Source organism: Pelophylax lessonae, assembly GCF_965119305.1.
Source record: "Pelophylax lessonae genome assembly, chromosome: 2".
In the NCBI taxonomy this organism is placed as follows: Eukaryota; Metazoa; Chordata; class Amphibia; order Anura; family Ranidae; genus Pelophylax; species Pelophylax lessonae.
In genome coordinates, this window is record NC_138769.1 from 445753727 (window position 1) to 445770381 (window position 16655).

The 16655-nt window shown below is 41.2% G+C and overlaps 1 protein-coding gene across 2 annotated transcripts in view; it reads left to right on the top strand.

Moving 5' to 3' along the window:
• SLC9A4 (solute carrier family 9 member A4) overlaps positions 1 to 16655 on the top strand; it is an 82029-nt gene that overhangs the window by 56567 nt on the left and 8807 nt on the right. For both annotated transcript variants that reach the window (XM_082246074.1, XM_082246075.1), the window contains 3 exons: positions 2109 to 2179; positions 7355 to 7513; positions 12960 to 13050. In XM_082246074.1, coding sequence (XP_082102200.1) covers positions 2109 to 2179; positions 7355 to 7513; positions 12960 to 13050 — 321 coding nt within the window. The remainder of the gene's footprint in view (positions 1 to 2108; positions 2180 to 7354; positions 7514 to 12959; positions 13051 to 16655) is intronic.

Below are 16655 nucleotides of genomic sequence, written 5' to 3' on the forward strand. Positions count from 1 at the left end.
AGATACTACTTGTTAGATTCTAGCTTTAAATTTCCTGTCCACCTAGATAGCCACAGCATGGGAGTCCAAATTCACGCCCCCCCCCCCCATCCACCAGAGGCTCTGGTGAAGACCAGTCACTCCTGGGTTTTGTGTCTTGATGAGAGCCTTCTGCTGCGTGTTACTGATGAGAATTTCCACTGTCATATTTTGTTCTGATTGTTCCTCTATTAAATGTGTCTTGTTATAGAATGGCATCTGATAATGGCATTGGCAATGGTTTGTAAGCAGGTGCAGTTAGCTTACCTGCCACTAGGTGGCTTTGTTGCCATTATGGCATGGCCGGCGGAAGATTATAAGCAAGTGATAGCTTACATTTTAGAGAAACCCCTCTTGTAGTGATGCAATTGGTGGAGGTATTGTCCCTATAAATACCAGCTGTGGGTAAAATCTCGATAGATGGGTTATGGGAACAGGACACCCCAGCACTGTAATGATGTAATCTTGTACTGAGATATCCCAAAAAAAGCCCTGTGCAGGGCTGAATAACCAGGAGAAGTGGCACAGATCATGCGAGGACTAGCTGGAATTATCTTGTCTACCTCTGACTTTCTATGCCAGGTTCTGTAGCATGGTGCATATGGCCTTAGGAGCCTGTGACAGAGTCTGTTGCCACTCACATAGAAGAAACCTGAAAATATATAACATCAGTGAGCATGTCCAGCTGGACAAAGCTATAGAAGGAACATTTGAAAGAGAATAGCAGTATATTAAAAGAAGGAACTTGTAACCCCTGATCCTCAGCTGTGGTCAGTGGTGTATAGCTGAAGGATTAGAGAATTAGTATATACTGGGAATTAGTCCCAACTCTGTGGTCCTCCTTAGGAAAATGAATGGGTGAAGATGGCTAAATATGTGTAATTGTGCTCTGCACTGAAATGATGATGCAGGATGTATATTTATGCTAGTGTCTTGGGATGAAATGTGAAGTTGCAGTAAAGTGCTGAAAATGCATCTGAATGTGGACATTCTTTTATTTCAAGTGTTAGACCTCAGGCCAGGGAATGAGTGAGTGGGCATCTGACAAGGAAAAATGTGTCCAAGATGGTGGCTAAACAAAAGGTTTGTGGGTGCTCTATCCAAGAAAAATAGGGCTGGACTTGTACAGCTTTGTGCCAACATCTGCCCAATCCAGGTCCCCTACAGGTTAGCTCCTCTTTCTGGTTCCAAAGCCTTGACTTCTAAGCTAACAATAGTAATTCCATTAACTACTGTACCTCTGCATTTCTACCTGTAACTTATAGAAGCCCTAGCTGATACATCTAACTCAGCTTTTCTCAATATTTTCAACACAGAGGAATCCTTGAAATAAAGTTTTGGTCTCCGGGAACCCCTGCTAAAAAATGAGTCTACAACTCATGAGTCATGACACATTAATGTGACAGTCAGTGGGAAAAATGCTCCTTACTATTGTCATCATTGGGAAGAATTACCCCCTTACAGATAGCTAAAAGGAACAATGGTGTCATTGGAAACTTATCTGAGAGGCAGAAATTGCCCATTGCTCAAGGAACCCTAGCAACCTCAGGAGGAACCCTAGGGTTCCACGAAACCCTGGTTGAGAAACCCTAATTTAACTAATAATAATACAACATTTATGCAGTTTAGTGTGACCGTAGGTGATTTCCAATAGTACAAATTTATATACCAAAGGGAGAACAACCTGTGAAAATCACAAGCAATCTCCACCCTGCGCCAAGTATGAAATAATGAAAAACCTAAGAAGCAGCCACCTACCAAACTCAATAAATTAAACCATAGGATGTATTAGATCAAAGACCCAAAACATCAGGCGACGATAATCATAAATTATATGCTTCAATATGCAATATATATTTATAATATTATAATTATATATCATTTTTTATATATTGCATATTGAAGCATATCATTTATGATTAGCGCCGCCTGATGTTTTGGGTCTTTGATATAATACATCCTATGGTTTAATTACAAATTTATATGTTGGAAAGGAAATCCTGTAAAAATTAAAACACTTTCAATGATCTGTTTCAAATTGCATATTCTGATCACTCATTATTAACAATGAGTAATGTTTCTCCAAACAGTTAATGGATCACCTGAAGACAGGAATATCAGACATATGTGGTCTCTGGGGTCACTATCAGATGAAAGAAAAGTGGGTATTTGTCCTTTTCTATATGTCATTTTTATATTAAAAGAAAGCATAGCAGAATGTATAAAATAACTTGTGGCTGCCATGCAATGAATTAGAAACAAAGACTGATGAAGAAAATTGCATCACTCACTAATATCTTCAGTTGTTGCCCTGAAGACTTACAGTAGAAGCAACCTTTAAAGTGGTGGTAAACTGTATTTTTTTTTATTTTTACCTACAAGTAAGCTTATAACAAGGCTTACCTGTAGGTTAAATGAATATCTCCTAAAATTGCACCATTTAGGAGATATTCTAATGAGCTGCAACTGGTGATGTCGCAGTCTGTGCTGTTCCGTCAGAGCTCTGAGCTGCAGCCATGCATGTGGTAGTGACATCACGGCGACTTGGCCATTCAAGCAGCCACAGCCTATGAACCTAGAAGGAAGATCGGGTGAAGGTGAAAGCCTCTGCAAAGCGCCGTGGGAGGGCTTAGTTTCAAGATAAGTCTTTCATAATGTGCTAGTATGCGATGGCTATGATTAAGGCTTATTGCTAAAATGTGTAAGCCACTGTTCTTTGTACACTACACTGTTATAAAGTGACTTTTTCAGATGGACAAGATGCTGGCTCATTGCGTTATATCTCCATACTAGCACATTATGTCTTTACTTTGCAGGGGGAAATCTTTTTTTTTGTTAAAGTTTACTACCGCTTTATCCACTGCCTGTCCCTTCAATGTTTATAAAAACAGAGGCAGGTTGGAGCTGTTATACTGGTATCATGACTGTAGCCACAGTCATGATGCTGGTATCGTTTTTTTCAGCACCTGATTCTCTGTTTAGTAAAAGTAATCTGATCAGCTGGATTACTTTTACAGGTGGCAGAACGGGGTTCTTCCCCCTCCCATTGCTGCCACCTTCACAGGGCTCTCCCATCCGATCAGGGAGCCTGGTAAGGATGCGACCAGCGGCATCCGGTTTCTAAAACACAGTGAGAGAAACGGATGATGTTCCTCCCACTGTGTGACATCAGATTGCTTCATCACTTATGGTTTCAGTCTCATGTAAACAAGTCATTACTGGCTTGTGAAAGCATCAGATCAAACTGAGAATGCTTTGAAGGCCAGAGGAGAGATCTGGGGTCTAATAGACCCCAGATCTCTCCATAAAGAGGACTGGTCATGGTCCATGCCATCACAAGGGATGTTGTTCATCCCTTGGGATAGCAATAAAGCTGATTACAAAAATGTTAAGGTGTAGTGTTAAAAAAATGTAAATAAAAGAAATAATAAAATGAAAAAAAAATTTAAAGTGCACTTGTAACGTGCTCATATTAAAAATATATATATATTCAAACGAATATATTCCTCGCGCCTAGGAGTGCCTAGTGAAACGGGTGGGTACACTAATAAATATAAAATATTAATAAAATTTAATGAGTATATAAGCAGCTGCTATAAAGTGTGAAATGATTGTATAAAAAAACCCAAACTACATGGGATAATATAGCCCTTGCTGGTAAGAACAGGGACAGGTAGGGATAAAATTACAATAAAAAAGGCTAATATCATAAATATCTAAAATCTATACCCTTAAAAAATACACAGTGAGAAAATGCATAAATATATAGCAATATAAAGCCAAGTTAAGTCCAAAATAGTTCATAAAAATGCACAGTGAGAAAATGCATAAATATATAGCAATATAAATAATGTGCCAAGTGAAGTCCAAAATAGTTCATAAGTGACTCAGTGATAAATAGTCCAAAAGAGTGCCAAAAAAAATGCAAGTGCTTGGTGCTGGATCCTCCAATGGTCCAGGAAATCCAATCATAAAGGTGACTTCAAAAAAGAATAAGGTGTAAACTCACCAGATATGGTGGGTCTCAACTGCCTTACGATAAAGAGACCAATAATGCTTTATGACCCTCCAGGTCAGAGAAATGGTGACTGCTGGGCTCTGATCCCTCTAGACCGGAATCCCCCACGCTGGACGAATAGGGTCCTCAAAGTCCTCCAGGTCAGAATAGGGAGACAAGATAAACAAGCTCCGGATGGTGCAGTACCGTTTTAAAAATTACTTTATTTGGGTTAAAAAGGCAAACAAGGATAAAACACGCTGTTCAATGCCCGCCGGTAAAGTGTCTGTAGCGTGGAGAGCGGTTTGCGTTCCAGGCTGACTTCCGGGCTGACGGCGTGCGTTCCACCTGACGCGCATTTCGTCAGAGCGTATGACGTCTTCAGAGGGTCATAAAGCATTATTGGTCTCTTTGTCGTAAGGCAGTTGAGACCCACCATATCTGGTGAGTTTACACCTTATTCTTTTTTGAAGTCACCTTTATGATTGGATTTCCTGGACCATTGGAGGATCCAGCACCATGCACTTGCATTTTTTTTGGCACTCTTTTGGACTATTTATCACTGAGTCAATTATGAACTATTTTGGACTTCACTTGGCACATTATTTATATTGCTATATATTTATGCATTTTCTCACTGTGCATTTTTTATGAACTGTTTTGGACTTCACTTGGCACATTATTTATATTGCTATATATTTATGCATTTTCTCACTGTGTATTTTTTAAGGGTATAAATTTTAGATATTTATGATATTAGCCTTTTTAATTGTAATTTTATCCCTACCTGTCCCTGTTCTTACCAGCAAGCGCTATATTATCCCATGTAGTTTGGGGTTTTTTTTACAACGTGCTCATATGTAAACAGCGATTGCACCACACATGAACATCACGAGCGTCAGATCGAGAGAAATATTTCTAGCTCCAGACCTCTTGTGTTACTCTAAACTGGTAACCTATAAAGGTTTTAAGACTTTGCCTATGGAGATGTTATGTATCATCTTTTCGCACCTTTCCACTGCAATTTTAAAGTGTGACATGCTTTGTATCTATTTACTCAGCGTAACATCATCTTTTATATCTTACAAAACAATTGGGTAATATATTGTGTTTTTAAACATTCTAATTCATTAAAGTATATTTTTTCGAAAATATTTGCATTTGAAAAATAAACGCTTCGCAAACAAAAAAATGCCACACCCACCATTTTATTCTGTAGGGCCTCTGCTTAAAAAATGTATGTAGTTCCAAGTAGTTTTCTAGCAACTACATGTAGGAGAGGAATCTCAGAATTGTCCCAGACCGGAAGGTGATGTTAAACCCTTATTTTTTAGACATCTTCAGCAGCTGATTTAATCACTTACTGAGTATGCTATTTTTTCATCTTTTAATTATTGTCTATGTTCCAGTTCAGGCTAGTACAATGACCAGATTTCCTGTTTCAGAGTGGCTTCTTTCTTTTGCAATGTCCTGTGGAGCCACCCTACATGCAGGGACTAGATGTGTGTCTCTCTACAATGTGTGCTTCAATAGAGAAACACAGCCCTGTAGCCTAGTGTGATAAAACACTCTCTGCTCTTCCTCCCTACTCCCTTTCCCAATCTAAAAGACTGACTGCAGACTGCACTGTCCACTGTTAACCCATTCCTGTAATGATCATGTGTAGGGGGCACACAAATAGCTGTATGTGTGGCAGCCATTTGTTTATGTCACAAATCTCCCATGCCATTTTGTCATAAGAGACATAGCTGCATTGACCTTCCTCCTTCAGTTCATACAATACACAAACTGTTAGCCAATCCTAGAACCTCTTTATCAATCCATTGATCGGACTCACAAAGACCCTTTCTATTAACCAATACAAAATTCAGTCTAGGTACCCTCAGAAAAACTGTCAAATTTGCAAGCTTGAGCAATCCGGAAAACAAACAGATCTTGCCAGACCATCCCCATTGCAAATCCCTTAACTGAAGTCTGTAGAATACACATAACTGTCTCTCCTCTTGGTAAAATCCTTAATCTCAGTGTATTTCATAACTCATGAAATAATAACAGCACAGTCAGATATTGAATATTCACCTCCCTCTGTTCATTCGGAGCATTTTGAGCCCAAACACCACCAACCTTAGGAGTACCGGGAGCAGACCTTACCCAATTCCTCTCCTAGGTGAACTGGGCATCTGAAACCTGTCATATCGGAGGTAATTTAATGTTGGACATTATCATGCATGTTAGCAGACAGTAACATTTAGGTATGCAAAGATATTAATACCTATATAAAACTGGATCTGTGGCATGATCGTAAACACAGACATTCCATTGACCACTCCCCTTGATGTCAAAGAAAAGGGGACTTTTCTTTTCTGGCATTGGTCCAATGATCACGGTTGCAAAGCTATGCAGGCTCATTTGCAAAAAAATAATAAATGCATACTTGTTTTCCTGCAAATATATGCACATTTATTATTCTAGTAAAAGGAAACGTTAGTCTACATTCGCATGGTTGACTAGACCATCCAAATGTAGCCTTAGCCTCTAAAATAATGTTTGTTTCCATAGTATGCTATAGGTGATAGGTGTGCAACTAAAACTTCTGATATTAATGTAAATTGTTAGACAGTGACAATTTGTTTTTGTTCTTTTTAAGAGGGGGGGGGGGGGCACCATTTCATAACGTCAGTGGAGCCATCACGTCCCTATTAAATAGTTTAGCCTGCTGGATGTGCATACAGTAAGCTTTGGCTACTTACAGAACGTCCCTGTGCTGTAATACTCTATGTGCCACGCTGAGCCAATCACGGCAAGCTGTGTATTCTATTATTGCATACAAAGCCTGCTTGGATTGGCAAAGGTTGTATAAGCCCCCGCCTCTCTGACTCAGCCAATCCGAGCAGGCTTTGTATGCTTTAATAGAATATACTGCTTGCCGTGATTGGCTCAGCACCGCACATAGAGTATTACAGCACAGGGAGGTTCTGTAAGTTGCCAAAGGTACTGTATACACATCCAGCGGGCTAACATTTTTAAAAGGGATGTTATGTAACTAGCTGAAGCTACAGTACCTGGCATATAAGACGACCCCCGATTTTTAGAGTATCTTTTTTATTATAAAAAAAGTCGTCTTATACTCCGGAAAATACGTTACACCAAATTACACCGTTCCTCGCGGGTACCAGCAAACTATTTTGGCTGCCCACTCCCGCCCGCAGCAGAGGTAAAACCGCTCGCAAGATTTGCATTGGGTCCCACGGGAGCCCAAACCCAGTGCAGCCCTTTATTGGTAGGTGTGCTGGGAAATTTTCTGTTTGTTTGTATTATATAATATATGCTTTGTTCCAGATTTAAACAACTTGATAATAAATTTCTCCGGAAAGCTCTTATCCGAGAACATCAGCCTAAGTCAAGTATAGTCTCTCTGCATCAAAAGCTTGAGATTAAACAAGCCATTGAAATGACCAGCTTTGGAATGAGCAGAGATACTTCTTCATCCTCTCTACAGTAAGTGTTATTTTATCATGCACAGCAGGATTCCACAAATACAGGGCTAGGCCTGAAATTGTTGGCCCTCCAGGCAGTGTTTTGTATCTACAGTATTACCACAACATCTACATCAAAATCTGACATCCAGCTGAGCACCAATCAGATCCTATGAATACAGTTAGAAATTTTTTTTATCACCTAACACAGAACTGCTGTGAGGTCTTCCCATACCTCCAAGTAGATCTTAGTTTAATGGTAGATTATGCTACTGGTAAAATGTTACTTTAATCATTTAAAGGGTATCTATATTCTTTTTACAATTATGATAAAATACAGTGCCTTGAAAAAGTATTCATACCCCTTGAAATTTTCCACATTTTGTCATGTTACAACCAAAATTGTAAATTCATTTTATAGATATTTTATGTGATAGACCAACACAAAAATGTTTACAAATAAATATCTGAAAAGTGTGGTGTGCATTTGTATTCAACCCCCCCCCCCCCCGAGTAAATACTTTGTAGAACCACCTTTCACTGCAATTACAGCTGCAAATTTTTTTGGGTATTACTCTACCAGCTTTACACATCTGGAGAGTAAGATTTTTTGCCCATTCTTCTTTGCAAAATAGAGCAAGCTCTGTCAGATTGAATGAACAGCAATTTCCAAGTCTTGCCACAGATTCTCAGTTAGATTTAGGTCTGGACTTTGACTGGGCCATTCTAATACATGACTATTCTTTGATCTAAACCATTCCATTGTAGCTCTGACTGTATGTTTTGGGTTGTTTCCTGTTGGAAGGTGAAACTCTGCCCCAGTCTTTTGCAGACTCTAACAGGTTTTCTTCTAAGATTGCCCTGTATTTGGCTCCATCCATCTTCTCATCAACTCTGACCAGCTTCCCTGTCCCTGCTGAAGAAAAGCATCCCCACAACATGATGCTGCCACCACCATGTTTCACAGTGGGGATGGTGTGTTCAAGCTGATGCGCAGTGTTAGTTTTCCGACACACATAGGGTTTTGCTTTTAGGCCAAAAAGTTCAATTGTGGACTCATCTGACCAGAGCACCTTCTTCCACATGTTTGCTGTGTCCCCCACATGGCTTCTCACAAACTGCAAATGGAACTTTTTATGTCTTTCTTCTTTCCACATCTGTGCAGTGCACTACTAATAGTTGTCCTGTGGACAGATTCTCCCACCTGGATGTGGATCTCTGCAGCTCCTCCAAAGTAACCATGGGCCTCTTGGCTGCTTCTCTGATTAATGCTCTCCTTGCCTGTCCTGTCAGTTTAGGTGGACGATCATGTCTTAGTAGGTTTGCCGTTGTGCCATACTCCTTCCATTTTTAGATGATGGATTGAGCAGTGCTCCATGGGATGTTCAAAGCTTGGGGTATTTTTTTATAACCTAACCCACAACTTTATCCCTGACCTGTCTGGTGTGTTCCTTGACCTTCATGAAGGTTCTCTAACAATCCTCTTAGGAATTTACAGAACAGTTGTATTTATACTGAGATTAAATTACACACAGGTATTTAATAATTAGGTGACTTCTGAAGGCAATTGGTTCCACTAGATTTTAGTTAGGGGTATCAGTGTAAGGGCTCTTTCACACGGGCGTTCCGTATGTCCATTTTTCATCCCATCCGTTTGCGGATGAAAAACGGACATAATGTATCTCTATGTAAATACGGATGTCATCGGATGATCATCCGCTGACATCCGTTTTTTGTCAGTTCAGTTCAGTTCAGTTTTTTTGGACTGAGGAGAACCCTATTTTTTCTTCCTTTCAAAAAACGGAACGGACGCAAAAACAGATGTCAGTGGTGTCATCCGCTGACATCCTTATTTACATAGACATGCATTATGTCAGTTTTTCATCCGCAAACGGATGGGATGAAAAACGGACATATGGACCGGATGACACAAGTGTCATCCGTGTCCGTTACAAAAAAAAAAAAAAAAAGGACCTGATCGGGCAAAAAAAAAGGAACGCCCGTGTGAAAGAGCCCTAAAGGGGGCTGAATTCAAATGCACGCCACATTTTTCAGATATTTATTTGTAAAAAATTTTGGAAAACCATTTATCATTTTCCTTCCACGTCACAATTATGTGCCACTTTGTGTTGGTCTATCACATAAAATCCCAATAAAATACATTTACGTTTTTTGTTGTAAGGACAAAATGTGAAAAATTTCAAGAAGTAGGAATACTTTTTCAAGGCACTGTATATATGTAAATATGATCATAAATGTAGTGCCCCCTGACCTACAGAGGAGTGGTGGCGACCCCCAGAAATGGGGAGGGCTGATATATTTATTTATTTATTTAAAATAATGTCATTACACAAGATAATAATCCAAATACATAGAATGGTGAGAATACAAGCTATGAAAACAAAAACACATAAAATCAATAAAATGTGTGACACCTAAAAAAAAAAAAAAAAAGTGAATATACCTGTATTGTGCAAGTGAAATACAAAACAACAATACCAAAATGCGGTGATAGAAAGTAATGAAAAATTAATATAAGTGAGTCATATAACATGACATATATAGTGCTCATAGTGAAAGTGCTAGAATCAAGATAAGGACCATTTCAATAATTGTGTAAGATTTGCAAGAAAAAAAAAAAAAAAGAGAAAAACGCAGCTCTGTGATGGTGATGTGAGTGACATCAAGTGCGCTCAGCTTCAAGATGGTTGTTAGTGTGATCCCAGTGAATCCAGGTGCTAGTAAGAAATGGACGCTCACCTTATCCCAATAATAAACAGGCTTAGTAAAAAGACTGTGTCTCCAGGCACCTCTCAATCACAGGCACTTAGGAAGATAGCAAATAAACAATTGAGAAAAAAGACCCGGTGTAATGCAAACAAAAAAACTTTTAAATTGTTGAAGGTGTTTGAAAAAAAAAAGAAAGGTGCACACCGAGTGAACGTAATGCCCGAGACAAAACAAGAGCACGACCCTCGACCCGGGCCGGGTACACCTAACTTACCACCCTCTAGGGACATCTACTGATATACGAAAAGAAAAGATGAAATACCGTGACAACAGCAGCTAAAAGGAAAAGACAGAGGGTAAGAGGGTAAAAAGGAAGAAAAAAGGGAAAAAAAGCAGAAGAGAGGCCAGGTCAGGGGCGCCAGGACTTGGGCCCCATGGGTAACAGAACCAGCCGCTTTGACTTAACTAACGGCCCGTAAATAGTCATCGGTGCATATGAAGTGCGCCCACGGCGTCCAGCGAGCCCATGTTTGCTCTTCAATATTTGTTAATGTAGCAGTCAATTCTTCCATGCAGTGGATTTCATTCACTTTGGAGAACCACAATTGCCGGGTAGGAGGCTGGGTCTGCCTCCACATAGCCGGGATGCAGGCCTTCGCCGCATTGAGGAGGTGGACTATCAGGGACTTCCTATATTTCCGGATTGGCCTCCTCGTAAGATGGAATAAACACAATGCAGGGTCCTCTCCCACCTTGACCGCAGTGAGCCGTTTAACCACCGAAGTGACCTCACTCCAGAAGTCTCTCAATAGAGGACAGGCCCAAAAAAATGTGCAACATCGTACCTCCCTCAGAACCACATCTCCAGCACCGGTCAGGACTGTTCCTGTCCATTTTATGAAGGACCCCAGGAACTCTGTACCACCGAGTGAGAATTTTGTAGCTGACCTCATGATATTTACTGGCCAGTGAGGCCTTATGGGCAAGATTCAATATCTTGTCAATTTGATGAGGAGTAAAAGAAACAGTGAGATCACGTTCCCATTGGCGCAGGAAGGGCAAAGGCCGCTCATCTACCGCGTCCAAGAGAAGGGAATAAAAGAAAGACAATGCATGTGGGAGGGGGTCGCCCCGTCTGCACAAAGTCTCAAATGGAGTCAAGGGTCGGGGAATGTAGCCCGACCTCCGTAAGTGAAGAAGAAAGTGTCGAATCTGGTAAGCACTGAGGGGGTCCAAATCCAGATCCGGCCAAGCCATGATCTCCGCATGAGTAGGTGGGCAACCCTGTGCCCAAACGTCCAAAAGGCAGGCCCTCCCAGCCTGGGCCATGCCCAGCACCCTGGCACTCATGCAACCCGGAGGAAAGTCAGGATTGCCCAAAAGAGTTGTCATAGGGGAAGTCGATGGGGTGACCATCGGATGATGTTGTATCCTCCGAGATTCCCGCAAGGTGGCCCCGATCGTCGGGTGAGAATAGAATGGATCACCAGTTGGCAGAGGTGTCCATGGGGCCATAGGCAAAGGACGTCCAGTGATCGTGTTTTCCAGACCCACCCATTGCTTAGTAGAAGCATTACAATGCCAGTCCAGGACCCGCACAAGATGGGAAGCCCTATAATAACGAAGGAGGTCCGGCAGGCCTACCCCCCCTCGCCTTGGGAATAGAGAGGATTCGCAGCCTGATCTGGGGGGACTTGGTAGCCCACACAAAGGACCGGAATAGTGACCGCACCTGGATGAAAAAGGTGCAAAAAACGCAGACAGGGCCGCATCAATTTTGGCGCGGGCCGCGGGGAGTTGCAGTAGAGATTTGTTTAATCGCCAGGTCGGCGGTCTCGGTGGCCCAGAGTCCCAGTCAATAGAAATATGGATGGGTGAATGGTCCGAGAAAGAGAAGGAGTCAATGTGAGAGGAAGTAATCAAGGAGAGATCGCTCTGAGGAATCAGAAAACGGTCTATCCTAGAGTAAATGTTGTGGGTGGCAGAGTAATAGGTGTAATCCCGCTCACCTGGATGCATGATTCGCCACGGATCGACCAGGTCGAGGAGGGAGAGTTCCCTTTTAAGTCTACGCAGCCGTGCATAGGAGAGGTGGGATGATCTACGCGAGGTATCAATGAGGGGCTCCGGAGCAAAATTGAAGTCCCCGCCCACAATGAGGTGACCCTCACGGAAGTTCATAATAATTTGTAAATTACATCTTTATGCTGCTTTCCTAATCAGAGCTACTGCAACTTAAGCTCTATCCAGTAAGAAGGACTTCTATTATTTTCTGTGGCAGCCATTCTCAACCAGGATTCCATGGAACTTTAGAGTTGCTCCAAAAGTTGCAAGGTGTTCCTTGACCTGTGGTTGAATGACCTCCTATTTGATGGCGCCTGCATAGTTCCTGGGTCAAAGCCAGCAGCATGACACCAATTATCTTTTAAACCGTCTGTTAGGGATGTGTTTTCTACTTACAGCCAATGTAGGGAGAATTTTCCCACTGACCCCTGGAGAATTTGTTTTAGTTAGGGTTCCCCAAGACCTGAAAGTTATTTTAGGGGTTCCTCTGGGGTAAAAGGGCTAAGGGAGGCTCCTCTATGGTGATTCCTTGACCTACTAGTAAGCAGTCCAGACAGAAAACTGTGAGCAAACCATGCAGCAAATAAATTGCTTTACTAGCACTAAGGTATGGTGTTATTTTAGTGATATTGGTGCAGAAGCCATCAATGTAATTTTTGTTTTATCATTTGCAGAAAAAGAAAAACTGCAAATACATTTTCCACTGAAGACGTAATTCACATGAAAGATATATTAACAAACAGTCTCTATCGTGTGCGACGAAGGGTAAGATGTACTTAATTTCATCAAATTTAAATGATAGTTCATAATAGTCTTCTTTGGTTCAAAAATAGATGATATTATTTAACTATGTAAAGCCAAGGTTTCTCAACCAGGCTTCTGCAAGAAGTGCCCAAGAGTTCTCCCATGATCTTCCCTTCAGTCACAGGCAGTTTTCTCTTTTACTTCATTTTTATTTATTTATTTTTTGTCAGATTCTATTTATTAGAAAAATATTTTTCGGTACAAATAAAGACATATAATATATATATATATATATATATATATATATATATATATATATATATATATATACAAATGACAACAAAAAAGACAAAACCTAAATAAAAAGATACCCATGTCATCCCATCACAGCACAGATCCATTAAAGAAAAAAATAAAAAAATAGGGACAAACTACAAGTAGTACATGTCAGTTACAGGGCTTCTAAATTAAAAAAAAAAAAAAACTAACCAGCATTTTCATATACGGTCAAACTTAAACAAGGCATTGCGTAGAAAATATAGAGACTGAAACCCATTTAATGATAATCATTCTTCGAGCAATAAAGAGTACTCTCGAAATCCTCAGGAGTTTATACTCATCCAAAAAAGAAATATGCCCCAAAATACATGTCAGTAAATCTGTAGTAAGAGAAAGACCTGTTACATTATTAATCATTTAGATAACTTCTGTTCAGTATCGTTAGGAAAGCGCCACAGCAGATGAATTAGGTCACCCTGCAGTTGACCACATCTGTTACAGCAAGAATCTTGGCGTAGATCTACACTACAAAGAAAATGCAGAGACCGATATACCTGCTGGCTAATAAACAGTTGCGTTAGCTTATAAGAGGGGCAAGGAGAAACAAGAGGGATCTTTTGCAAAACCTGGTCCCATACATCATCAGGAATATGACTTAACTCTTTTTTTACATTTCTATTTACATGGAGCTGGATGTCTCAACAAAAAATTTAGATATAAGTTGTGCATACATTTCTGAAATAAGGCCTTTTAAATTGCAAATCCCAACAATTTCTTTAATTAACTGAGTATCTGCATTCAAGATGCTGAGGCAGCTGACGAGTAGATTGCATCCCCATTTAGCCCAAACATGCTGAGAGGCGCAGGGAAGCAACAAGTGTCTGTGCTGTTCTCTGCTGACCCCTCCTTTCCCCCTGTCCATCCCAGGTGTCTGTATGTGACATCACATGTGATGGACAAAAGGGGAGAAGGGGTAAGCGAGGAACAATGTGCCATAAGAGGACTTATCACAGACACTTCCCTGCACTGCTCTGCATATGAAGGAACATGCTACCTTTAATGTGCCCTGCTGTGTGACCCACAATGTGCCCTGCTTTGTGCTCCAGATTATGCTCTGCTGTACTACCATAATGTGCCCTCCTTCCCCCACGAAATATGCCTTCCTATGTCCCATAATGTGTCGACCTGCCCCCATGTAAAATGCCCTTCTGTGCCCTGCCCTGCTTCCCCACCTTGTAATTTGCTCTGCTGCCTCCTCTGTAATGTGCCATTTTATGCCCCCCATTAATGTGCCCCATATTGTGCCCTGGTGTGTGCCCCATGATGTGACCCACTGTGCCCCAAAATGTACCCTCCTGCTCCCATGTAATGTGCTCTGCTGTGCTCCCATAATGTGCCTTACTGTCCCATTGTAATATGCCCTGCTGTGCCCCATAATGTGCCCTGCTATATGCTCTATAATGTGCCCTGTTGTTTGCCCCATAATGTATGCCCCGCCTCATGTAATATGCTCTTCTGTGCCCCATAATGTTCCCTCTATTCCCCATTTAATATGCCCTGCTGTGCCCATAATATGCCCTACTGAATGCATGTGTCATGTGATGCAAAGAGGACACTGTGTGGATAACCCTATTCGCCCCCCTTCTCCTGGAGGTATCAGAGTGGCTGTGTGTTCTCTTCTCATTCCTGCTTCCTCCCTCATTCCTGGTGGCAGTGGCTTGAGCATATCAGTGGCAGGGAGGTCGCCCTGTGTAGGAAGGCAGCCAAAATTAATAAGGGACATGTACTTCCCAAGGAGCACAGTACAAGGAAAATAAATAGGGTCTTGGACTACAAAGGGACACAAATCCCTGTACACAGGAGAGACCAGAACATTTCCAGGGCAAATCTGGAGAGAATGGGGCAGACCAGCAAGGGTAACAGGACAGTGCAGGCTTGCTGCTGGAGTCTGTGCAATGCATGAGGGGGGGACATCGTTTTTGTAGAGATATGGTGCCTTTGCTTTGCCCATGAGAGCTTGAGGACCAAGTTGTAGAGAGATTGTTTGCTGAGCTAATACCTGAGCTGAGAGACTGAGCCTTGTGAGGGTCTGATCATGAGGACTGAGACTTCTGGGACAACTGATCCCCAAGTGTACTGGGTGTGTTCCGTTGCATATTGGTAGTGGTTAGCAGAACTACGGAGCCTAACCCTCTGCTGCCCACAGTTAATGCCAACTAAGACTGCCCCTTACCTAGCAGCCCATCATCCCTCCCTTGTGTACAGTCTTAAAGGAACAGCTGCATGTGCGCCACCTACTGAAGGTCCCCACAGAAAGCTGACCTGCGGTCATCTCCAGGAGTACCTCTTTGTTAGTAAATACATACACTCAACCCTTAAAGGGCTGTATGCGCAAAGTGCACTCAGGGACCCTTTTTAAATAAGTGTTGTCAGGACATGAGACTTTTTCTTTGTGCCATTAATGCTTTCTTGTTTGATGTGGTTCTTACTAATGCTATATAAACTAATTTAATAGAGTTTAGCCTTATAGCATTGTAAGTTAATGGATGAAGGTGAGGCTACTATTCTCATCAGTTAACCTAGCGTATGTATTGACTCATTCCTCTGTATGTGTATTGTGTTCACTTTGCTTTAAATTGCCTATTTTCTGTTGACTGGTATAGGTGGTAATATGTTAACGCTTACTTTACACATGGGTGAGCGGCCTTCAGTCTATAATCAGGTGTGTCAGTGAGGGCTGAGCAGTTTCAAAGGAGTCAAGCAAGAATAGAAGGCCCATCAAACCTAGAGGCATCTGCAGGGATAGCGTTGGCATACTGAGAAAGAGCCAGAATCTACACTGCAGTGTTAATGCAAACAGAAAAAATGATAGGAAAGGGGCAACATTATTTTTTTTTTTTTTTGATGAAAGATGTTTTTCAAGTTTCTTTACCAAAAATTTCAACATCTAGCAATTTTTCAAAGCAGGACTTTATTTCTGCTTTACAGAGGTAGCAAAAGAAGGCCAAGCCATCTGTCTTTTTGTACCTCCTTAAAATATGAGAGAAGAGGATGAGAGGAAGTAAAGTGCAAGTCCAGTAGTCTCTGACATTTTTTACAGTCTAAAAAAATGTACACATGATGTAAATATCACAGGAACCCTAATTCATTACTGTATCAGCAGAAAATAATTAGTTCATTTTAACTTAGACTAATGGATTGGTGGTGACAAAAATGGAAAGTCACAGTGTGATATAAAATTTCAGGGAGCAAAGTAGCGGTGTGGAGTTAGAATATTTACAAATCTAGCAAGCTGAATGGAAATCTAAATCCATGACCCTCTGATGGCTTACACTAGGTAGAAGTTA